The 24,022-nt window shown below is 68.3% G+C and overlaps 1 protein-coding gene across 1 annotated transcript; it reads left to right on the top strand.

Moving 5' to 3' along the window:
- The first annotated feature begins 67 nt into the window (after window positions 1-67).
- On the top strand, window positions 68-23,927 carry ADAMTS13 (ADAM metallopeptidase with thrombospondin type 1 motif 13). The gene is made up of 29 exons (XM_045575165.1): window positions 68-426; window positions 637-703; window positions 2,070-2,194; window positions 2,598-2,681; window positions 3,432-3,541; window positions 3,659-3,805; window positions 5,970-6,116; window positions 6,504-6,666; window positions 7,378-7,482; window positions 7,772-7,923; window positions 8,059-8,122; window positions 9,432-9,558; window positions 9,780-9,928; window positions 10,191-10,311; window positions 10,799-10,879; window positions 11,291-11,472; window positions 12,208-12,340; window positions 12,419-12,548; window positions 13,009-13,191; window positions 13,958-14,141; window positions 16,270-16,390; window positions 17,369-17,498; window positions 18,369-18,551; window positions 19,633-19,837; window positions 20,450-20,732; window positions 21,023-21,169; window positions 21,278-21,454; window positions 22,466-22,644; window positions 23,253-23,927. Exons 1-29 carry the CDS (start codon window positions 334-336, stop codon window positions 23,436-23,438), a joined length of 4,158 nt encoding a protein of 1,385 aa, XP_045431121.1. The 5' UTR covers window positions 68-333; the 3' UTR covers window positions 23,439-23,927.
- Window positions 23,928-24,022: the final 95 nt, after the last annotated feature.

The following is a 24,022-nucleotide window of genomic DNA, read 5'->3' as shown; positions in this document are numbered from 1 at the left end:
GAGGGTGTGAGCCGAGGAGAGAGGCTGGTGGGAGCCTGCCCGCTGTCCTGGCCACAGCGCAGACCCCTGGGCCAGTGCTTCCTCTCGGGTCTGGGCACCTGGGGCCAGCGCCACCCCAGGGGCAGGGCCGGGGGGGGGGCTCTGACCCAGGCCCAGGTTGCAGCAGGAGGAGCCCTGGACCGGCCCCCATGGCCCCTGCCCTGGGAGGACGCTCCCCAGAGTCAACAGCCTGATGGCCCCGCCCAGCACCCAGCGGGTCTGTCACATTCCTCCCCGACCAGATCCCACGTTGTTGCCCAGATCCCACGTCTCTGGCAGCTGGCTTTGCTGAGGATGCGGCAGCTTCTCCCTCCGGGGCCCTGCGCATGGGGAGTCCTCGCCTCTGCGTGCCTCCTCCTGGGTGGCGGGGGCCTCCCCGGTGTCCAGGTGAAGGGGCAGGGCCCGGGGAGGAGGTGGCTGCCTTGGCAGAGTGGGGTGCTCCTTCAGCTTCGGGGCTCGCGCTGGGTGGAGCTGGGATGGCAGGTGCTCCCTGGAGAAGGAGGGGACACTCGTGCCCAGGTCCCCTCCCTCGATCTTGCCTTGGCCCCGCCTGCTCCCTGGGGTCTCCCTCCCCTCACCGTCCTTCCTCTCCTGCAGGGACTGCTCCAGGCTTCCCAGCCCCCAGAGGTGACTTCCTCCTCAGGCCCTGATGCTGCCTTCCCAGGTACTCGTCCTGGCGCTGCCCTGGCGAGGGCGCTCCCAGGTGTCTCTCTATTTGGGGGGGAGGATAGTTGGTATCTCATATTCGGGGGGGGGAGGGGGCGCTGGGGTTTTGGTGTCTCCATTGAGTTGGGGGCTGGGGTTTGGTGTCTCCATTGAGTTGGGGGCTGGGGTTTTGGTGTCTCCATTGAGTTGGGGTCTGGGGTTTTGGTGTCTCCATTGAGTTGGGGGCTGGGGTTTTGGTATCTATGTTGAGTTGGGGGGCTGGGTTTGGGGGCCCCGCTGGAGGAGGCGGAGGCGCAGCCTGGCCCGCTAATGAGCTTCGTTACTTCCTGTGAAGCCACAGAAGCTGGTCTGGGCGCTCTGGCGGAGCGGGCTCTGACCCCGGGCTCTGCGCAGTGTCTGGGCACAGCCACTCATTGGCTGCCCCTCTCTCCTGGGCCTCCCGGAGCTGCCCGACTTCCCGGAACCCGCGGCCTCTGGCCGTGGATGTAAATATTTATGCTTCTGTGAGAGCAGGGCAGGCACTGGCCCTTCCCGGCCGCAGCCTCCCCCTCCCTGGGCCCTCCGGGGCCTGCTCCTGCCCGAGGAGGGCCCCTGTGACTTTGATCCAAAGCCTGGTGGGGACCGGAGGCCGGGGGCCAGTGGTCATGGGAGAGAGTTCGGGGTGTCCCATTGTGGTCAGAGACACACAGACAGGGGCCTGGGGTCGCTGGGGGTGGGGGGGGGCATTGGGGAGACCCCTGGCTCTGGAGGACCGTGGGGCTGTGTCCTGGGCTCTGCTTGGTGACCCTGTCCGTGTGGGGTTTTGGGGGGACCAAAAGGACACTAACGCCGTACACCGGCTCCTCCCCGGGCCCCACGCTGCTCCCCAGGCCCCGAAACGTGCGGTCGCTGTGGGACCTCAGCCCTTCGGCTCCGCCCGCCCTCCCCCTGTCCTGGCCCAGCAGCTTCTCTCCTGCGGCTGCCCGGGCGCCACGGCTCTGGCCGTCACAGCACCCGCGACGCGAGAGCCCGGGACCGCTCAGCCCCGAGGGGTCAGAGGACACCCGTCCTCAGCCTGTTCGTGGGGGTCGGGGGCCAGGGCGGCCCCAGGAGGCCGGCGGGGCTGTGAGGGGAGGCACAGGGCCGTCACCAGCCCAGCAGGCAGGTGCTCTCATGCCCCCTCCGGTGAGGAAGCTGGGGCCGGGCCTGCCCACTCCCGAAGTGCAGGTGCCAGAGGCAGGACTCCAAGCCCAGGAGCACAGGTGACAGCGAGGCCTGCCCGTGGGCGCCGGGAGCGCTGTCAGGACCGCGAATCAGGCGGTTAACGCCACAAGCCACCGGCTTTCTAGAACCTTCCATCTCAGCCCGCCTGCCCCCCCTGCCAGGCCCCCGGAGACACGCCGCCGAGGGGGCCGTCCTGCACCTGGAGCTGCTGGTGGCCGTGGGCCCCGACGTGCACCAGGCTCACCAGGAGGACACGGAGCGCTACGTGCTGACCAACCTCAACATGGTGCGTGCTCGGGCGGCCGGGCGCGGGGCCACGTGCCCGCAGGTCCTCGGAGCCTCGGCACGGTCCCAGGCCGGGCTGTGGCGTGGCCGCGGCCGGCTCGTCGCTGGTGTGAGATCTGAACTGCACTCTGGTGCAAATCCGGTACAAATCTAGACGGGTGGCAATTTCCCGAATCCCGTTGTTTCTAGTTTTCTGCTCTGCGTCAGTGGTTCTTCCTGAGCGATGAGCGTGGGGGTGGGGTGGGGGTCCCGATCCCGGCCGGCTGCCTCCCTGGCTGCCTCCGAGCCCAAGGCCCGGCACCCCGGGTGCCCCCACCCACACGCTGAGGAGCACCCTCTCCAGCCCGTCCCTGGGGCCGGCTCCCCCGCCCGCGCGGACTCTCCGTCTGTCTGCCCCTCCACAGGCGGCGGAACTGCTCAGGGACCCGTCCCTGGGGGCCCAGTTCCGGGTGCACCTGGTGAAAATGGTCATCCTGACTCGACCCCAGGTGGGTGCTGGCCCGGCGTCCCTGTCCTCTTCACCCCCTCCCTGTCCCCTCCTGCCCCCTCCCTGTCCCCCCCTCGCCCCCTCCCTGTCCTCCCTGCTCCCTCCCTGTCCTCCCCTCCTCCTCCCTGTCCTCCCCTCCCCCTCCCTGTCCTCCCCTTTTCCTCCCTGTCCTCGTCACCCCCTCCCTGTCCCCCCCGCCCCCTCCCTGTCCTCCCCTCCTCCTCCCTGTCCTCGTCACCCCCTCCCTGTCCCCCCCGCTCCTTCCCTGTCCTCCCCTTTTCCTCCCTGTCCTCGTCACCCCCTCCCTGTCCCCCCCGCTCCCTCCCTGTCCTCCCCTCCTCCTCCCTGTCCTCGTCACCCCCTCCCTGTCCTCCCCTCCCCCTCCCTGTCCTCCCCTCCTCCTCCCTGTCCTCCCCTCCCCCTCCCTGTCCTCCCCTCCCCCTCCCTGTCCTCCCCTCCTTCTCCCTCCCCGCTCCCTCCCTGTCCTCCCCGCTCCCTCCCTGTCCTCCCATCCCCCTCCCTGTCCTCCCCTCCCCCTCCCTGTCCTCCCCTCCTTCTCCCTCCCCACCCCCTCTCTGTCCTCCCCATCCCCCTCTGACCTCCCCACCCTCTCCTGGCCCCCGGCGCCTGGGTGCCACCTGCCCGGTGCCCAGCAGGCCCGCCCCTGAGCCGCGGACAGAGACAGGGTGTGGAGGGCTGAGGTGCCTGCCCGGTGGGTCCAGTAAATGGGGGCTCCCCTGCTGCTCCCCAGGACGCCCCTCAGGTCACAGCCAACATCACGGCATCGCTGTTGAGCGTCTGTGCGTGGAGCCGGACAGTCAGCCCCCCGGGGGCCGCGGACCTGGTCCTCTACGTCACCAGGTAGCCGCTCCCGCAGGCCGCCCCTGGGGGCCGCTCCCGCAGGCCGGGCGGGAGGGCGGGCACCCCAGCTGGTGTGCAGAGGCGCTGGGCCCCACGTGTCTCTCTTCCGTTCCCGAGGTTTGACCTGGAGCTGCCTGATGGCAACCGGCAGGTTCGGGGGGTCACCCAGCTGGGGGGCGCCTGCTCGGCCTCCTGGAGCTGCCTCATCACTGAGGACACTGGCTTCGACCTGGGCGTCACCATTGCCCACGAGATCGGGCACAGGTACGCGGCCCCACGCTCAGGCCAAGGGGCTGACCGGGCCCAGGAGGGGAGGCGGGGCTGGCAGGGCCCCGGACGCGGGAAGGAGCCTGTGCCTTTGCCCCGTGGACCAGGGAGGGGGGCAAGGGCTGGGAAATGTGATACTTCATGATTACTGAACAACTAAAGGAAATTTAAAAAACACAAGCAAAATAAACTCAGCAATTAGAAACTGAGGTTTATAGGAAATTCAGGTAAAGAAAAACTAAGCCGCAAAAATTAGCCCACCTCCCACCGCACAGAGAGCATCTGCTCATAGCTGATATTCCACTTCAGTCTTTAATTTACACACAGTTTTCTATTTGCAAAATTAGGATTATACTGCTTATTGATTTGTTACCTGCTTCTCTTCTTTAATCCGCGCCTGAAGATATATTCTTATTGCTTTTTTAGACAGAGAGGAAGGCAGAGAGAGAGAGAGACAGAGAGAAACATTGATGTGAGAGAGAAGCGCCGATGGGTTGCCTCCTGTACACACTTCAACTGGGGCTGGACCTGCAGCCTAGTGTGTGCCCGGACCGGGAATCGAACCCAAAGCCTTCGCACCTACCTGTGGAGCCACCGGAACAGCTGTTCTCTGCTTTTTATGCAACTACACATTTCTCCCTCACCTTCCTCCAGGCCTTTTATTTTTTATTTATTTTTTATTTTTTTAATATACTTTATTGATTTCTTACAGAGAGGAAGAGAAAGGGATAGAGAGTTAGAAACATCCATGAGAAACATTGATCAGCTGCCTCCTACACACCCCCTCCTGGGGATGTGCCTGTAAGGTACATGCCCTTGACCAGCATCAAACCTGGGACCCTTGAGTCTGCAGGCCAGCGCTCTAGCCACTGAGCAACACCGGCTAGGGCTCCCAGGTCTTTTATTTTATTTTATTTTATTTTATTTTATTTTATTTTATTTTATTTTATATTATTATTTTAAAAATATATATTTTATTGATTTTTTACAAAGAAGAGAGGGGGATAGAAAGTCAGAAACATCGATGAGAGAGAAACATCAATCAGCCGCCTCTTGCACACCCCCTACTGGGGGTGTGCACCTTGGTGCATGCCCTTGACCGGAAACGAACCCGGGACCCTTGAGTCCACAGGCCGACGCTCTATCCACTGAGCCACACCGGTCAGGGCTCCAGGCCTTTTAAATGCCTTGGTGTGCGCCATCACTTACGTAACTAGCCCTGCGGGTGCTCAGGTGGTTTCCAGGGTGACCTGCTTGGCATCTGTGGGCAGATCTCTGCTCCTCCCACCTCACCGACCTGGGCAGTGGGTCTTTCCCTGTGACTTCCAGTCCTTCGGTTAGGAAAGGAAGGCTCCCTCGCTGTGAAGCCCAGGTAGCACTGAGACTCCTTCGGTAAAAGATGAGTCTCTAGCTCTGACCGGTGTGGCTCAGTGGACAGAGCGTCGGCCTGGGGACTGAAAGGTCCCAGGTTCGATTCCGGCCAAGGGCATGTACCTTGGCTGCGGGCACATCCCCAGTGGGGGGTGTGCAGGAGGCAGCTGATCGATGTTTCTCTCTCATCGATGTTTCTAACTATCCCTCTCCCTTCCTCTCTGTAAAAATCAATAAAAAAATATATTTTAAAAAAAAAGATGAGTCTCTATTCTCTATCTTCCTTGCTCACCTGCCCCCCTTTAGCCCCTCTGAAGGCTTCTGTGAACCCCCCATCCCCATCTCTGTGGGCGGCCCAGGCCCCCAAAGGGCTGGAACTGGTACTCCCCCCCCCCCCCCAGCAGTTCTGCATCTTCCCCTGCTCCTTCCCCATCACCGTCCCCGCCTCTTGTTTGGAGGGAAAGGCCTTGAAAAGCTGGGAGAGGGAGGGCTGCTCAGGGCCGCACGCCCAGACAGTACTGAATCGTCACACGCACAGTCTGCAGGTGACAGAGCCAGCCCCGACCCAGAACGCCATCTCCTCCCGGACTCGAGCACCGCCGACTGGTTCTCTACGGCCTCTGGTGCTCACCAACCGGCCCGGGCAGGCGTGGGCGGGACACTGAGGCAGGGCGGCCACGGGACTCGCTCACCTCCTGATTAGCTGGTGACAGGGCCGAGGGCCCCCTGGGGGAGGGGCCCCTCCCGCCCCCCAGGCCGCTCTCAGCGCCCCCCTTCTGCCTCCTCGCAGCTTGGGCCTGGAGCACGACGGAGCCCCTGGGAGTGGGAGCGGGTGCGGGCCCAGCGGCCACGTGATGGGGACCGACGGCTCCGCCCCCACCCGAGGGGGCCTCGCGTGGTCCCCCTGCAGCCGCCGGCAGCTGCTGCACCTGCTCAGGTAGCACATCCCGCCATCCTCCGCCGCCCCCTGCACCCACCCCTCCATGCCACCCGTTCCTGTGCCGACTTCTCCCTCATCGCCCCTGTCCCAGCACGCACCCACCTCCCCATCCCCTTCCCTCCCCTCCCTGAGTCCAACTTCCACCTGCCTCCCATGCTCCTGATCCTCCCCCTGCCCCCCTCCCTCCGCTCCCCCTGCCTCCCCCTCTGCTCCTGCCCCTCCCCCTGCCCCCTCTGCCCCCGCCCAGCCTCTACTGCTCTCAGAGCTGAGCCTTGTCCCGGCCTCGCCTCCGCTGCTGGTGGGGAGCAGGGGCTGAGAGCTATGCCCCCACCCGAGCCCCCCCCTCCTCACCCCACCCGGGGCCTGAGCGGGGTCTTGTCACAGCGCAGGACGGGCGCGCTGCGTGTGGGACCAGCCGGGCCCGCAGTCCGGGCCCGCGAGGCGCCCTCCCCAGGCCCACCCTGGTCTGTACTACGGCGCGGACCAGCAGTGCCGCGTGGCCTTCGGCCCCTCCGCCGTGGCCTGCACCTTCGCCCCGGAGGACACGGTGAGTGGCAGGTGCTGTGCCCAGTCTCCTTTCAGGGGCTCCCTGCCCACAGCCTCCCCCACCTCCCCCCGGGGGCTCCCTGCAGCTCCCTCCGCCGGCTCAGGCCTGGTGTGCGCCGTGGGCGCCCTGCACCAGCCGGTCGTAATTTGGGGGCAGGGACTCCTCATTGTGGTTGTGACTGGGCCCACCAGTGGGTAGAGCCGGCCTGGCAGGGCCCCGAGCCCGTGGACGTGGTCGTAAGTAGGCAGGCACCAGCCGCCAGCCCGGTGGACTGGAGGGCCGGCCGGAGGGGGTCCCGCCGAGCCCCAGAGGCGGAGCCGGTGGCAGGAGGCGGGTGCAGGGCGGTCTCCCCAGACAGACTTCCTCCCCACTGCGCCGAGGGCCATGGGCCCAGGCACAGGCCTCGGCGCCTCCTCCACAGGAAACACTGAGAGCGTGTCTGAGCGGTGCAGGCACAAATCCTGGTCACGTGACACGCCAGGACATCGTCTCTGACCTGGGAGTTTGTGATTTTCTTCCGAAGTTAAATGAAATGGAAACATTTTCACGGCCACACGAAGGACGTGGGCACTGTCCCTGGTCCTGACGGACACGTCAGCCCCCCTCCCGCTGCCAGGGCCACGGGTGTGGCTGTCAGTGCCCGCAGCGGGAGGCAGGGAGGCTGGGCCGGACCTGACGGGCCCGGGCCTGTGCTGGCACCTGTCTCCTCAGGATGCCTGCCGGGCGCTCTCCTGCCACACCGACCCCCTGGACCACAGCAGCTGCAGCCGCCTCCTCCTCCCGATGCTGGACGGCACCGAGTGCGGCCTGCAGAAGGTCAGTGCGGAGTGTAGGGGTGCGGAGTGTGGGAGCGTGCGTGAGTGTGGGTGTGCAGGCCCCCTGCAGCCTGGCAGCTCTTATTCCTGCGGCAGGAGGACACAGTGAGCCAGGGCGAGGGCCCTGGAACTGTCCTTGGTGCCCGTGGGGATGGGGGTGACGCCTATGAGTGCGATGCCCGTGGGAGTGGGAGTGTAGGTGGGTGGGGGTGGGGGTGGTACCGTGGGGGTGCCTGTGGGGTGGGGGTGAGGGTGCCCGCGGGGACGGAGATGGCTGTCGTTCCTTGCAGTGGTGTTCCAAGGGTCACTGCCGCAGCCTGGCGGAGCTGGCCCCCACGGGGCCAGTGCACGGGCACTGGTCAGCTTGGGGTCCCCCCAGTCCTTGCTCCCGCTCCTGCGGAGGAGGCGTGGTCACCAGGAGGCGGCAGTGCAACAACCCCAGGTGCAGGATGGAAGGGGGTGGGAGGGGGTGGGAGGAGGTGGAAGGGGAGGAGGGAGGGAAGGAGAGGAGGGGCGTGGGAGGGGGCTGCGCTTGCCCTGTTGGGGGTCTGGGGGTCACCTCTCCCCTCTGTTTCAGACCTGCCTTTGGGGGGCATGCTTGCACCGGTGTGGACCTCCAGGCCGAGATGTGCAACACCCAGGTGGGCGGCTTCCCGGGCAGGGCTGGGGGGGGGGGGTTGAATTGAACCGGAAACCTAGGCCTGTGCCCTGAGGGGAATCACCCCGCCACCTTGCGGGGTGTGGAATGGTGCTCCTCCCGGAGCCACTGGCCAGGGCGGACGGCCCCTGTGTTGGTCACGGCCATCACAGTGGTGTGAAGCGGGTTTGCATGTGTGAGAGCTGCCCTCTTCCTCTCCCGGCGGCCACTGGGGCCGGACCTGCAGGGAGCCCTCGCCTGGCCTGGGGTGGGGGAGGGGGTGTTCGGGCAGCCAAGGGCCGCGTCCCGCTCAGCGGTCCCCTCTGTCAGCCTGTCCCCTCCGCCAGCCGGTGCCCTCCCCCAGCTGGTGCCCTCCCCCAGCCGGTGCCCTCCCCCAGCCGGTCCCCTCCCCCAGCCGATGCCCTCCCCCAGCCGGTGCCCTCCCCCAGCCGGTCCCCTCCCCCAGCCGGTGCCCTCCCCCAGCCGGTGCCCTCCCCCAGCCGGTGCCCTCCTCCAGCCGGTCCCCTCCCCCAGCCGGTGCCCTCCTCCAGCCGGTCCCCTCCCCCAGCCGGTCCCCTCCCCCAGCCGGTGCCCTCCCCCAGCCGGTCCCCTCCCCCAGCCGGTCCCCTCCCCCAGCCGGTGCCCTCCCCCAGCCGGTCCCCTCCGCCAGCCGGTCCCCTCTGTTAGCCTGTCCCCTCCGCCAGCCGGTGCCCTCCCCCAGCCGGTGCCCTCCCCCAGCCGGTCCCCTCCCCCAGCCGGTGCCCTCCCCCAGCCGGTCCCCTCCCCCAGCCGGTGCCCTCCCCCAGCCGGTGCCCTCCCCCAGCCGGTCCCCTCCCCCAGCCGGTGCCCTCCCCCAGCCGGTCCCCTCCCCCAGCCGGTGCCCTCCCCCAGCCGGTGCCCTCCCCCAGCCGGTGCCCTCCCCCAGCCGGCCCACTGGAACCTTTCTCTCCGACGCCTCCCGCAGGCTCTTGGTGGAGCCTCGCTGGGCCTGCCCTGACGCCCGCCTCCAGGCGGTGCCGTGAAGAGCCCAGCCCTGACCTGAGCTTCGGGGCCTGGGCCTGGCGGTGTTCTCTGCCCGCTTCCCTCTGCCCCGTCCCCACACGGGCTCTGGAATTCCCCATCAGCAGAGACAGGCTCCTGCCACCCCCATTACCGAGCGGGAACAGGTGCAGCCAGAAGCCAGGCTCAGATCCTCCATAGGCCCTCACCCTCAGGGTCCTCGCTGTCGCCAGGTGCAAGGGTCCCAGCCCTGGCCCCTGCCCTGTCCCCAACCCTGGCCCCTGACCTGGGGCCTGGCCCTGCCCTGTCCGCAGGCCTGCGAGAACACCCAGCTGGCGTTCATGGCCGAGCAGTGTGCGGAGACCGAGGGGCGGCCTCTGGGCCTCTCCCCAGGCAATGCCACCTCCTACCGCTGGGGCCCAGCCGTGCCTCACAGCCAAGGTGCGCCCGGGGCTGCGGGGAGCGGAGCGGGCGGGAGGCTCCGGCAGTGGCAGCAGCACAGGCTGTGCCTCAGCCAGCGGGCGGGCGGGAGCGTCCCGGCTGGGCCCTGGGAGCCTGCTTCCCGGGTGGTCGCCCTCCTTGCCCCCCCACTGCCCCGCCCCTGCCCCTGCCCCGCCCCACCCCGCCCCTGCGCCAGTGTTCCTGCCCCTCTGCCTTCCCAGGGGACGCTCTGTGCAGGCACACCTGCCGGGCCGCTGGCGAGAGCTTCCTCATGAGGCGCGGGGACGGTTTCCGGGATGGCACCCGCTGTGTGCCCCACGGCCCGCGGCGGGACGGGGCCCTCAGCCTGTGCGTGCTGGGCCGCTGCAGGGTAGGCGGTGCGGGCAGCGGGCGCCCCTCCCTCCCCTGCGGCCCCAGGCCTGTCCCGGCGAGGCCGCCCTGAAGCAGCACGGTCTGGGGGTGAGGAGGGGGCACGGCTGACCTCGGGGTCAGCAGGGCTGGGAGCTGGGCTGGATCTGGGGCGAGCCACGTAAGCTCGTCTCCCGAGGGGCCTCAGGTGCTCTGTGTGCGGCCCCTGTCATGTGACTCGGAGCCCGGGCTGCAGCCCGAACTCCCCTCCGCCCCCTGCACAGACCTTCGGCTGTGACGGCCGGCTGGACTCCGGGCGGGTGCCTGACGTGTGCCGGGTGTGCGGCGGCGACAACAGCACCTGCAGCCCGCACAGCGGCTCCTTCGAGGGCGGAAGAGCCCGAGGTAGGGCCGCCCCCCCCCCCCCCAGAAGCCCCTGCGGCCAGAGCCTCGGCGCCCCTGCCCAGGCTGGGGCAGGCTGGAGGGGACCCCCACGCTGGCTCTGCCTGGAGCCTCCTAGCGGCCACAGCCTCCGCCGCCCTCTGCCGGCTGGGAGTCCGCTGGGGGCTGGCCTCCTGCCACGGAGGCCCGTTGGGGACTGTCCCGGGGCCCCTGGCCCTGATGTTCATAGAGAGGTCAGGCGGTCTGCAAAGCCACTGCTCACGGGTCAGTGGAGGACGGGACCCCAACTCCCTCTGGCAGGATCCATCCCCGCCCCCACCAGGGCAGCCCCCCCAGGTGGCCCCCACCGGCCGGGCTGCCCCCTGAGGCGTGCCTACCTGAGGTGGCGTCACAGGGGCTGGCGCTGCTGAGTGTGTGCCTGGCACCGACGCCCGCCCCCTCGTCGCCTGCGGTGCGGGCGGTGGCTCAGCCCTCGCTCCCTCCCTCCCAGAGTACGTCACGTTCCTGACGCTGACCCCCGGCCTGACCGGCGTGCAGGTCACCAACCACCGGCCGCTCTTCACTCACCTGGGTGAGTGCGGAGGCCAGCTCCTCACTCCCGTCTCCCTGGGCTCTGTGTCCAGCGGAGCCCGCACCTGACCTTTGAACCCGATTGGGGGCCTACAGGGTCCCTGAGCTCCTGAACCTGCTGCAGAGCTTGCGTGGGGGTGCGTGGTGGGAGCAGGCCCGGTGCTCCCCGGGTTCTGGGGGAGACGCGGAGTTGCCATTGCGAGGAAGCCTGGGACAGCCCCCTGTGAGCCTCGAGGGGGCCTGTAGGGATGTCAGGGGCCGCTCCTGGGCTGGGACCCGGAGGAGGCCGTCCCAGGTGTGGCCACGGAGACGGCTCCTATTGGCCTTTCCTAAGCCAGGGCCTCTTCCCTGAGAGGGTGGTGCTCTCCTGGGTGGGGGAGGGCACTATGTGCTGACACCCCCTAACCCCCAGCTGTGAGGATCCGGGGGCGCTACGTGGTGGCGGGGAATTTCAGCATCTCGCCCAGCACCAGCCTCCCCTCCCCGCTGGAGGACCACCGCATCGAGTACAGGGTGAGGCTCACCGAGGACCGGCTGCCCCGCCTGGAGGAGCTCTCCATCCCGGGGCCCACCCAGGACGACGTGGAGATCCAGGTGACCTGGGGGGCGCGGGGCTGGGCCCGGAGGAGCTGGTGCCCCGGCCGGCCACGCGGGCAGTGTCTCACAGGAGGGGTGGTGAGGGGGCTGGAGGAAGGGGACCCCCAGGCAGGAAGGCTAGAGGGCAGGGCAGACCTCCAGGGGCTTCCTGGCCGTGGGAGGAGCCTGGGCTTCCTCCTGGGCATCCCGGGGGCTGAGGGCTCCGCAGTCAGGTCTGGGCCCGCAGGTGGAGGAGCGGGAGGTGGTGGGGGGAGGCGGTCTGGCCAGGGCTGAGACCTGAGGCCTCCGGCTCCCCCCCCCCCCCCCCCCCCCCCTCGCCATGGATGGGATCGCAGCCCTGCCGCCTGGGGGAAAGCCTGTTGGAGAGACTCGCCCCTTCCAGCCGCCCCCTTGGTCTCATCTCTTCTGACCTCACCCCAGGCCGTGCTGGCTCCCCACTGTCGGAGGCCCTGTCTCCCGCCTCTGCTCCATGCCCACCCCTGCTCCACCCAGAGCCTGCGACCCCTTTGAGGCTGCTGTGCTCCCCCACCAGGCACTTCAGGATTCTGTCACCACCTCACCCTCTGAGCTCCTGGAGGCCGGGACAGGTCCCCACTGTGCCGTCCCCAGACCCTGGCGTGGGCACCTCAGTGGCTGCTTGCTGAGCGGGAGGATGTAGGGCCTCCCGGGAGGTGGCGGTGGCAGCGGCCGCCAGGGAGCCCTTGGGTGAAGCCCGTGCGCCGCCTCCTGCAGGTGTACCGGCGCTACGGCGACGAGTATGGCAACGCCACCCGCCCCAGCATCACCTTCACCTACTTCCAGCCGACGCGGCGGGCCTGGGCGTGGGCCGCCGCGCGGGGGGCCTGCTCGGTGAGCTGTGGGGCAGGTGAGGCCCGGGGCAGGGGGGCCCCAGCCTGGCTTGCCCCCCGCCTAGAGGTGGCCTAGCCCCCTGCTCTCCTGCCAGGCCTGCGGTGGGTGACCTACAGCTGTCTGGACCCGGCCAGCAACCAGCGGGCGGAGGCCGCCCAGTGTGCAGGGAGCCCACAGCCGGCAGCCTGGCCGGAGCCCTGCACCCCCGGGCCCTGCCCCCCGTAGTGAGTGCCGCCTGGGCGGGGCGGGGGGCTTCTGTGCGTGCTCTCGCGTGGCCCTGGAGGCCCCCTGGGAGGGCTGCGGGAGAGGACGCTGAGCCGCAGGCAGACCGGCGTCGGGGACCGCCCGGGTGCACCTGTCAGAGGCAGCCACGGAGCGCTGACGGGAAGTACCCGGCCATGCCCGTCGCTGTCGGGGGCCCAGGCAGGTGTGGTTGGTGGGAGCGTGACGCTAGAGGCAAGGCGGTCCCTCCTGGTGCAGGAGTCCTCAGACTCAGTGCAGGTGGGGGCCTGGAGAGCTGGGCGGGGGGCTGGCTGTCCCTGTGCTGTCTGGGCCCCTGAAGGGACACAGGCCCAGCCCAGCCCCGGGCAGAGAGTCAGCTGGACAGATCTGCCTGCCCTGCCTCCCTTCCGCCCCTGAGCCAACCCGGAACCAGCAGGGCCCTACTCTGCCTCTCTTGCTCAGCTGGGCCGCCGGAGACTTCGGCCCCTGCAGCGCCTCCTGCGGGACAGGCCTGCGGGAGCGGGCGGTGCGCTGCCTGCAGGCCCAGGGCCCCCGCCTGCGGACGCTGCCCGCTGCCCGGTGCGGAGCGCTGGCCCCGAAGCCCGCGGTGGTGGAAACCTGCCGCTCCCGGCCCTGCCCCCCCAGGTGAGCGGGGCGGGGCAGGTTCCCCCTGTCCCTGCGCTGAGCTCGTCCCTCTCAATGCCTCCTTCCCAAGGCCCCTAGCCAGGCGCCGCCCTCCGGGTAACAGGCAGTGGCGGCCCAGACTTAGGTAGGAGTGCCAACTCCAGATATCCCCGCCCCAGAGACCTGGGCCCCCCTCTCTGAGCCCCAGGGCCCGGCTCGGGCGGGGCCGTGAGGCTCAAGTGAAAGCAAAGCCATAAATGCCACTTCTCATCGCTGTCCTTACTGCCCTGTCCAGCTGGCAGCGGCCTCATTCTGATTTGCTGCTAACCGGCTGGGTACCCAGGGCCCCGTTCTGTCCCTGTCCCCGGGTCATGTGACCCACGTGTGGCCGGGGTCCGTTTCCCCTCCCGCGTCCACAGCAGACACAGCGAGGACCCCTCTTCCTGCCGAGCCTGGTCCCGCCTCCCCACCCTCCCCCACAACCCCAGGCTGCGCTGCCTCGGAGCAGGGACTCTGACATGTTTCCCTTCCCTGACCCGGTGCAGCCGACACCGCTGGGCAGTGGAGCAGGGGATTGCCTGGCAGAGGCCCCTTCGCCCGCTGTGTCCGCCCGGTGCCCAGCGCAGTGCCTGCAGCCGGCGGCCGGCCCTCAGGGAGAGGCCGGGTTGCTCCTTTGTGGGGCCCTCTTTGGGTTTTTGGGATTTGGGGTCAGGTCCTCCCTGCCCGGTGGCCAGGCTGCGCCACAGCCGATGGCAGGGCGGGGCCCGAGTCTGTCCTGTGCCGCCAGGTCGGGGGTGCCGGACGCGTGCTCAGCGGCCTGTGGCGCGGACCTGGCCGCGCCGAATGCCACGTGTGTGCGGGGGGCAGACGGCCCGGAGGCGCCTGTGACCGCCGGGCCCTGCCCCGCAGACCAGACGCCGGCTGCCCTGGAGCCCTGTGCGGAGGGGGCCTGTCCTCCGGGCGGGGGCCCGGTGAGTGTCCTGGGCTCTGGGTGCTCGTCGGGCTGGGAGATGGGAGCCCTGGTCACCGCTGGCCTCCCGGCCAGAGTGAGAGGCTGACCTGCGGGGCCGCCTGCCGGAGCCCGGCCCCCGGGGAAGCCCCTTCCCGGGCAAGCCGGCTGAGGGGCCCGGCTGTTAGGGTGCTGCACACCGGCGTCCGGGGCTCGAGGCTGTGCTGCTGCGGTCACACAGAGGTGCTGGCCAGCCCAGTCCGCTGGCAGCTCTGGCCGCTCACTGCACTGGGGGCCGCTCACTGCACTGGGGGCTGCTCACCGGGGCTGGGGGCCGCTCACTGCACTGGGGGCCGCTCACTGCACTGGGGGCTGCTCACCGGGGCTGGGGGCCGCTCACTGCAGCTGGGGGCCGCTCACTGCACTGGGGGCCGCTCACTGCACTGGTGGCTGCTCACTGCACTGCGGGCCGCTCACCGGGGCTGGGGGCTGCTCACTGCACTGGGGGCTACTCACTGCAGCTGGGGGCCGCTCACTGCAGCTGGGGGCCGCTCACTGCACTGGGGGCCGCTCACTGCAGCTGGGGGCCGCTCACTGCACTGGGGGCCATTCACTGCACTGGGGGCCGCTCACTGCACTGGGGGCCGCTCACTGCACTGGGGGCCGCTCACTGCACTGGGGGCCGCTCACTGCACTGGGGGCCGCTCACTGCATTGGGGGCCGCTCACTGCACTGGGGGCTGCTCACTGCATTGGGGGCCGCTCACTGCACTGGGGGCCGCTCACTGCACTGGGGGCCGCTCACTGCACTGGGGGCCGCTCACCGGGGCTGGGGGCCGCTCACTGCACTGGGGGCCGCTCACTGCACTGGGGGCTGCTCACCGGGGCTGGGGGCCGCTCACTGCAGCTGGGGGCCGCTCACTGCACTGGGGGCCGCTCACTGCACTGGTGGCTGCTCACTGCACTGGGGGCCGCTCACCGGGGCTGGGGGCTGCTCACTGCACTGGGGGCTGCTCACTGCAGCTGGGGGCCGCTCACTGCACTGGGGGCCGTTCACTGCACTGGGGGCTGCTCACCGGGGCTGGGGGCTGCTCACTGCACTGGGGGCTGCTCACTGCACTGGGGGCCGCTCGCTGCACTGAGGGCTGCTCACTGCACTGGGGGCTGCTCACTGCACTGGGGGCTGCTCACTGCACTGGGGGCCGCTCACCGGGGCTGGGGGCTGCTCACTGCACTGGGGGCTGCTCACTGCACTGGGGGCTGCTCACCGGGGCTGGGGGCTGCTCACTGCACTGGGGGCTGCTCGCTGCAGCTGGGGGCCGCTCACTGGGGGCCGCTCACTGCACTGGTGGCCGCTCACTGCACTGAGGGCTGCTCACTGCACTGGGGGCCGCTCACTGCACTGGGGGCTGCTCACTGCACTGGGGGCTGCTCGCTGCAGCTGGGGGCCGCTCACTGCAGCTGGGGGCTGCTCACTGCACTGGGGGCTGCTCACTGCGACTGGGGACTGCTCACTGCATTGGGGGCCGCTCATTGCATTGGGGGCCGCTCACTGCACTGGGGGCTTCTCACTGCACTGGGGGCTGCTCCCTGCGGCTGGGGGCTGCTCACTGCACTGAGGGCCGCTCACTGCACTGGGGGCCGCTCACTGCTCTGGGGACCACTCACTGTACTGGGGGCCGCTCACTGAGGCTGGGGGCCGCTCACTGCGACTGGGGACTGCTCACTGCATTGGGGGCCGCTCACTGCACTGGGGGCTGCTCACTGCACTGGGAGCTGCTCACTGCACTGGGGGCTGCTCACTGCACTGGGGGCCACTCACTGCACTGAGGGCTGCTCACTGCACTGGGGGCCGCTCACTGCACTGGGGGCCGCTCACTGCACTGGGGGCTGCAGGCCTGTGGCTGCACATCCACTCACTCAGCCCCGCCCACAGTGCCCTCACGCGGATGCAGAGGCCCAGGCGGGTGTGGGGGCATCGGCAGCGCTGGGGGCCTGGAAGCAAGTCTCCCTGGGGAGGGTCAGCAGGGGGCGGGGAGGACAGCCCTGGGTGCTGGTGACCATTCTTCCTCCTGAGGGATCGGGGCAGGTGGGCGTGGAGGGCACAGGTGGGGTGCCCAGACCCGCCAGCTTGGTGCTTGCCCCCTGCAGCGGGAGCCCCCGCCTCGGGGGGAGGAGGCTGCACGCGCACCGGGCGGCCCCGGGCTGGGGGCTCGTGCTGCCCACGTGTGGACGCCCCTGGCGGGGCCCTGCTCCGTCTCCTGCGGCAGAGGTGAGGCCCCTGAGCGCCCACGCTCATTCGCTAGCTCTTGCCTGCCCACATCTGGCTTAGTTCTAAAACGCATTTGGGGGATCCAGAAAATTCCAGCCACGCGAGAAGGTGCCAGTGTACAAGGAGATTGGGCAAAGTGCAGACAGCCTGCAAGAGTTCAGTGATTGTCCAAGAGATAGAGAAGATCGTAAACATATCGGCACGAGAGCCGGTTTCTTCAGGTCCAGAAAGGCTGGGAGAGACGGCCCCACAGTTAGCTCCGAGCTCCTGGTGCCAAAGCAGAACAAATAGAGATACACTGAGCCCATCAGCTCTCACCCGCTCAGCACAACCTCGGTGCTCAGTACCACCTTGGCGCTCAGTACCACCTCAGTGCTCACTCAGTACAACATCAGAGCTCAATGGCACCTGGGTGCTCAGTGCAACCTTGGTGCTCAGTACCACCTCTGCGCTTAGTACCACTTCAGTGCTCAGTACCACCTCAGTGCTCACTCAGTACAACCTCAGTGCTCAGTACCACCTCAGTGCTCAGTGCCATCTGGGCGCTCAGTGCAATCTTGGCGCTCAGCACACCTGGGTGCTCAGTACCACCTCAGCACTCAGTACCACCTCATTGCTCAGTACCACCTCAGCGCTCAGCACAACCTCCGCTTGCTCAGAACGGAGCCAGATTTCTTTGGAGGAAGTTTCCGGTGTGTCCAGGATGAACACAGGAAGGGGTGTTTGTAGAGCGGTTCTCACACCGCCTGTCAGTAAACCTACTATGTGCCGGGCACTTTGTAACTCCCCTCAGAAGTCTGCATACCTACCCCGCAAGTTAGCCATCGGTACATGAGAACCCTAAGGCTCAGAGAGGCCGGGTCCTCTGTCCAAGGTCACAGCTGGTCGGTGGCAGAGCCAGCCTCGGCTCGAGCTCTCCCGAGAGCTGGCTCCTGTGGTCTGGCGGAGCCTCCTCCCGGGCCCCTCTTCCTTCCTCAGGCCAGACGGAGCTGGGCTTTGTGTGCGTGGACGCCGCCCTGGGCACACCTGTCCAGGAGGAGCTGTGTGACCCGGCGGGCAAGCCGGGGGGCCGGCGGGAGGTCTGCCAGGCGGCCCCGTGCCCGGCTCGGTGAGTGGGGGCAGACTGCGCGGGGCAGCAGCTTGCTCCCCTCCTGCCTGGGCTGCGGAGCTCCGGCCTTTCCTCCCGCCGGTGGGAGGCCCGCGCCTGGGCGCCATGCCCTGTGACCTGCGGGGTGGGAGGGGCAGGTGCCGCTGGCCATGCCCTGGGTAAGGCTGGACGGACCGTGGACGCTCTGTCTGGGTGAGGCTGGACTGTGGATGCTCCGTCCCCCGGCCTCACTCGGTGCTGGCCAGCGCCCCGGCCCGGCTGCCTCGGGTTGTGCAGCCCGGAGCCCTGCCCCGCCAGGTGGCCCTTCCCAAGGAGGCGGGTGGTCCGGGGGGCTCCGTGGGGCCGTGGGTAAAGTGCATGCATGGGTCCGGGGCACTGTGGGCACCCGTGGGGGGCGGTTCATTTGGTCACCGCCTGCTCCTTCCTGAGCACCCGCTGCGCCTGGCACTGCTGTGGCACCAGAGGTCCCAGCGGTGAGCCCGACAGTCGGCACCTCTGCCTCCTGAGCAGAGGCTGGGCACGGGCCGCGGGCGATAAGTCAGACAGACGGGACGGCCATGACAGGTGGTCACTGCGCCACGTGGCCACGGCAGCGGGAGGCTGTCCAGGTGGAGAGGCTGGGACTCCCTTTGGACACAGACATCTTAGCAGCCCCTCCCTCCCCCCCCCCCCGCCTTTGGACACATCTGTTTCTGTCCTCCTCTTCCCCTTCTGTAAAATGGGTTCTTCTGACGTTCTGTCCGCGGTGCCAGCCCCTCGGTACAGACGTCGGGTGACCCTCCAGGGAGCGTGCTTCTGCAGGCCCTGCCTGGTGGGGAAAGGAGGGGCCCCGGGCTGCTCGGGTCCTCCCCTGACTCCGCTCTGCCCCAGGTGGCGGTACAAGCTGGCGGCCTGCAGCGTGAGCTGTGGGGGTGGGGTGGCGCGGAGGATCCTGTATTGTGCCCGGGCCCACGGGCAGGACGAGGACCAGGAGATCCTGCCGGACACCCAGTGCCAGGGCCTGCCTCGGCCAGAGCAGCAGGAGGCCTGCAGCCCGGAGCCCTGCCCACCCAGGTCAGCAGCCCTGGGGGTCCAGCCGGCGACCTGAGCTCCGGGGGTGCAGGCGCCAGCCAGGGGCCATGGGGACGAGGGATGGCTCCGTGGCTCAGGACGCAGTCCTCAGAAGGCGGGATCACCTGGCAGGCTGCGCCAGGCGCCAGAGATGGCGACCAGCCGTGCACAGGCGGGTGGGGGAGGCAGATGGGTGGAGCCTGAGGTGTCCCAGTGGGAGCTGAGCACCACAGTCACAGAGGGCAGAGGGTGCTCAGGCTGGGGCGGGGGGCTTGGGGGGGTCCGGGAAGAGCACACACTCGCCACCTCGTCCACAGTCCCGTGGTTCCTCATCACACTTGTGCATTTTACTTTGTTTTAAATACACTTTTATTCATTGTAGAGAGGAAGGGAGGGGAGCGAGAGAAACATCGGTGATGAGAGAGAATCATTGATCGGCTGCCTCCTGCACGCTCCGCACTGGGGATCAACCCGCAACCCCGGCCTGTGCCCTGACCTGGAATCGAACCCTCACCTCCTGGTTCATAGATCGAGGCTCAACCCGAGCCCGCGGCCGGGCGGACCTGTGCATTTTAACGTGGTGCTTTCCCGTGTCGTACAGAAAGGGGCAGGTTTAGTGGCTGCCCTTGTAGTGCCTGGGACCTTTCAGTCCGCAGACTGACGCTCTCTTCACTGAGCAAACCGGTTTCGGATCTGCTTTTTTTTTTTTTTTTTAATATATTTATTGATTTTTTTACAGAGAAGAAGAGAGGGATAGAGAGTTAGAAACACTGATGAGAAACATCAATCAGCTGCCTCCTGCACTCCTCTCCCCCACTGAGGATGTGCCCTCAACCAAGGTACATGCCCTTGACCGAAATCAAACCCCGGACCCTTCAGTCTGCAGGCCGATGCTCTATCCACTGAGCCAAACTGGTTTCGGCTGCTTACTCTTTTTTAAGATATGCTTTTATTGATTGTTTGGAGAGGGAGAAGGAGAGGGAGAGAGAGAGGGTGAGGAACATCCATCAGCTGCCTCCTGCACGCCCCCCACTGGGGCCGGGGCCCTGTCCTGGCCGTGCCATCCGGGGCGTCTCTCCTGCAGGTGGAAAGTCATGTCCCAGGGCCCGTGCTCAGCCAGCTGTGGCCTCGGCACCGCCCCCCGCGCCATAGCCTGCGTGCAGCTGGACCGCGGCCGGGACACGGAGGTGGACGGCGTGGCCTGTGCGGCTCTGGCGCGGCCGCGGGCCAGCATCCCCTGCGTCGCCGCCGACTGCGCTTACCAGTGGCGCCTCAGCCCCTGGACGCAGGTAAGGCTGCACTGGGGCGGGCGTGCGTCCGGTGAGGTCCTCACGGGGGGACCCTGGGACCATCCTCACTGCGACGCCCCGAAAGGGACGGAGAGCAGGCAGGGGGGGGGGATGGCGGGGCGACCGGGCCCCTAGGGAGGAAGACAGCAGGCTGGAGGCGTGGAGGGCAGCGGGCCTCAGAGCCCGAGGCCGCAGACGCAGGAAGGCGAGGGGCAGGCAACTCCATGCCCCAGACAGGCAGGTGCCACCCCGGCCCAGCACCTCGCCAGACAGCGGGAAACAGGGCTGGGCCTCCAGGGCTCACTCATGGTGTAGAGAAGAGGCAAAGCGGAGAGCTGCCTCCAGCCCGTCAGAAGGGCCAGAGCATCGGCCAGGGAGGAGGGCAGGGCGGACGGCTGCAGGGACAGATGGGGGTGGGGCTGGGGGAAGGGGGCAGCCATGTCTCCTGATCCGGCTCTAGGGTCTAGAGACGCAAAGCGGCCTCGAGGGTGGCAGGTGGGGACGTGAGCTTGAATCCCTGCTCTTGCTCCGTGACCCCGCACGGCTCCCTGTGCTGTGCGAAGACTGGTCATGCCTGGCCCCGCCCCCTGTCCTCGTCCCCTCTCCCTGCAGTGCTCCGCCTCCTGCGGGGACGGCGTCCAGCGCAGGCGCGACACCTGCCTGGGACCAGAGGCCCAGGGGCCTGTGCCCACCCACTTCTGCCAGCACCTGCCCAAGCCCGCCACCGTGCGGGGCTGCTGGGCCGGGCCCTGCGCGGGGCCGGGGACGCCCAGCCTGGCGCCCCGCGAGGAAGCCACCGCGCCAGGACCGACCACGGCTGGCCCTGCCGCGGCTTCCCCCGAGGAGCCCCAGCCCCGGGCCCGCCTCCTCTCCCAGGACAGCCCTCGGGGGCCCGGTACGTCCCTCCCGCCTTGCTGTCTGGGCCGCGGCTGCAGGAGGGGTGCAGAGGGTGCACAGCCGGGACCCCTTTCCACACGGCCCGCCTCCCGGAGCATCCCGAATGGCTCTGCGCCCCGACGGTGACATCGGCCCCTGCAGCCACCCCCTCACCCGAGGGGGCTTCCAGCTGGGCCTAGGGGGGCAGCAGCCATCCCCCTCCCCCACACCCCAGCCTCCTTCCCGCAGGGAACACCCAGCCCTGCCTGGGAATGCCCCCAGCAGCTCTGCCTCCTGCCCCCTGTGCAGGTCCCTGTGGCCGGCAGCACCTCCAGCCCACGGGAGCCATCGACCTGCGAGGCGCGGGGCAGGCTGACTGCGCAGTGGCCATCGGGCGGCCCCTGGGGGAGGTGCTGACCCTCCAAGTCCTGGAGAGCTCCCTCAACTGCAGCGCCGGTGGGTCCAGGCCCCGAGGGCCGTGCGCCCCAGGGACTGCTGCCAGCCTGGACGGGGGCAGGGGAGATGGGGGAACGGGGAGCCGGCCTCACCGCCCGCCGCTTCCAGGGGACATGCTGCTGCTCTGGGGCAGGCTCATGTGGAGGAAGGCGTGCAGGAAGCTGTCCGGCCTGACCTTCAGTTCCAAGGCCAACACCCTGGTGGTGACGCAGCGCCGAGGGCGGCAGCAGGGCGGCGTGGTGCTGCGCTACTCCAGCCGGCCGGCCCCCAGGGCCTCGCACAGAGGTAGGCAGGCACCTAACCCTAACCCTAACCCTAACCCCGCCTCCCCCCCCCCACCCCCCCACCCCTCACCCCCCCCCACCCCCTCACCCCCCCCACCCGCCCGCCCAGCGGCTGGCTGGGCTGTGCTGCTGCCAGCAGCGCGGTGGCAGGCAAGGCAGACGAGCCGCACCTTCCTGGACACGCCCACCTCCCCCCCTGTGTGGCCAGGGCCAGCCTGCTGAGTGGTCAGCATGAGTCTCAGGATGTGACCCTTCAGCGAGATGGGCAGATGGGGCTCCAGCCACACCTTCACCCGGTCCCTCAGCCCCCACAGCCCCAATGTGCTGGCCCTCGGGCCCTGCAAGACCCTCTAGGGCCCCCTCCCTGCCAGGCCCTGTGCACACGCCTCATCCCGGAGCTGTGTGTTCCCGTCCGTGTCAGGCTGGCCCCTTCCAGCAGCCCCCGCTGGCTGAAGGCCCTTCCCTAGCCGGTCCCAGAGGTTTCCGCCCGCCCTCCCGCCCCCTCTCACCAGGCCCTGGTGAGAAGAGGGGCGCCAGAGACGTCTTCCTCCAGAGACCTGAGGGGCCTCCCTGCCCTCCACGCTCAGTGTCCCCGGGCGACTGTCCTCCTCCCCTCTCGCCGCTCCTCACTGCCAAGCCGCCCACATGCAGGCGCCGCCCGGGGAGGCCCCAGGGTGCCGGCAGGAGGCCCTGCAGCGGGAGTCCGTCCTGGTGCCAGGCTCGGCGTTCAGCACGTTTGCACGTTTGACTGTGCTGAGTCCCGAAACCGCTCTGCCCTGTGTTTGCCCTCCTCCCCTCCATGTTAAAGCGTGTAAAGCCTCGGCCTGGGGTCCCACAGTGGGGGGTGGGGTTCAGTGGGGGCTTCTGCCGGGGTGTCCAGGCCTTGGCCTCAGTGCCCCCTGTGCCCCTTCCTGCTCACCAGCTGTGAGCTGCGCTGGCCCCTGGCCTCTGGCAGTGGGGTTTCGGGGGCTCCTGCACACTGGGCCACACCCAGTCCCCCTTTCCCCCACAGAATGTGACACGCAGCTCTTTGGCCCCCGGGGAGAGATCGCCAGCCCCCCGGCGAGTTCGGACGGGAGGAGCGTGGGGGGCTGCCGCATCTTCATCGACGTGGCTCCATGGGCCCGCATCGCCATCCACGCCCTGGCCGCTGACTCGGGCACCGAGGCAGCTGAGGGCAGCTACATCTCGGTGAGGCCCCATGCGGGCGACAGGAACGGCTGGCTCTGGCTATGAGCTGGGCAGCTATCCCTGGGGGCGAGGACTGGGGTGCTGGGTTAGAGGACCCCCCGAGTCTACTTCAGACCAAAACCTTCCAAACTCAGTGAAGGAATGGGAGAAAGCTTCCTCCACGTCCTCACCAGCAAACGCCGATGGCGCCCCTCGAGAAAGAAATAGAAAAGGCCCTTCCCATGTGGACAGCCCTTAGCCCAGGGCTGAGGCAGAGCCCTAGAGCTTGGCACGACTTTGCCAGGAGGGCAGGCCTCCCCTCGAGGTTCGTGCATTTGGGAGGATGTCCTCTGCCCAGTATCAGCTCCTCGGATGAGGCGGCCTGACCTGGAACAGAGCAGACCTGGGCCCTGTCCCTCACTGTGAGGGGTGGAGGGGAGGGAGTGGCATGGGCTCAGGCACCCCACTGAGCCTCTGAGCCTGTGCTGGGGTGGGTGATCGTGCCTGCCTCAGAGGGCTGGGGTGAGGGTTAAATGTGACCTGAGCGTAGGTCTTTGTGCAGCGAGGGCTGCCTGAATGCCGGCTGGTTTTCATTTGTGCCCTGCCTGTCCGGCTGCCCCTCCTCCCAGATCCGGGACATCCACAGCCTGAAAACGACGACGTTCCGCGGGCAGCAAGCGCTCTACTGGGAGTCGGAGGGCAGCCAGGCGGAGCTGGAGTTCAGCCAGGGCTTCCTGGAAACCCATGCCCGCCTGCGGGGCCAGTACTGGACACTGCAACCCCGAGCGCCCGAGCCCCGCCCCACCCCGGCCTAGCTGCCCCTCCAGCAGCCCCGCAGGTGCCCGTGGGAGTGCGGGAGGGAAGCTGACATTGAGGAGCTGCTGGCTGCCTGGCCGGCTCCGGGTAGCTTCCCAGCCTGAACCCCTCCGATCGCCAGCGTCACCGTTAGCGCCTCCTCCAACGGGCTCGGCGTCAGGGGCACCCTCTGGGGCAGCCCAGCCCGGCCGGTGCCAATAAAAAGAACCTGTGGTCTGCCGGGCGTTTTCTTCACAAAACCGTCCACACCTGCACACCCGCCCCACGCACGGCGGGATCCCGGCCGCTATCGAGTTGCAAACCCGTTCCTGACCTGATCAAACCTCTCACCACTCCTAACGGTGTTCTCCACCCCGGGGGAGAGGCGATGGGGTGTGCTTCACCCCTGGGCGCTGATACCCGCTCACCTGTTCCTTTTCTGCCAAGTCCCGCCCCTCGGCTGGCCCATTGGGCGGATCTGTCCACCTGGGCGTCCTGCACCGCCCAAGCCACGCCCTCTATGCTAATGAGAGCGAGCCCCGCGGGCAAATCTGTTCACAGCCCCGGAGCCCCCGCCCCTTACGCAAATGAGACCAGCGCGTCG

The sequence above is a fragment of the Pipistrellus kuhlii genome, unplaced genomic scaffold (assembly GCF_014108245.1).
Source record: "Pipistrellus kuhlii isolate mPipKuh1 unplaced genomic scaffold, mPipKuh1.p scaffold_m20_p_68, whole genome shotgun sequence".
NCBI classification, from domain to species: Eukaryota; Metazoa; Chordata; class Mammalia; order Chiroptera; family Vespertilionidae; genus Pipistrellus; species Pipistrellus kuhlii.
This window is presented reverse-complemented; position numbering and strand designations above follow the sequence as displayed.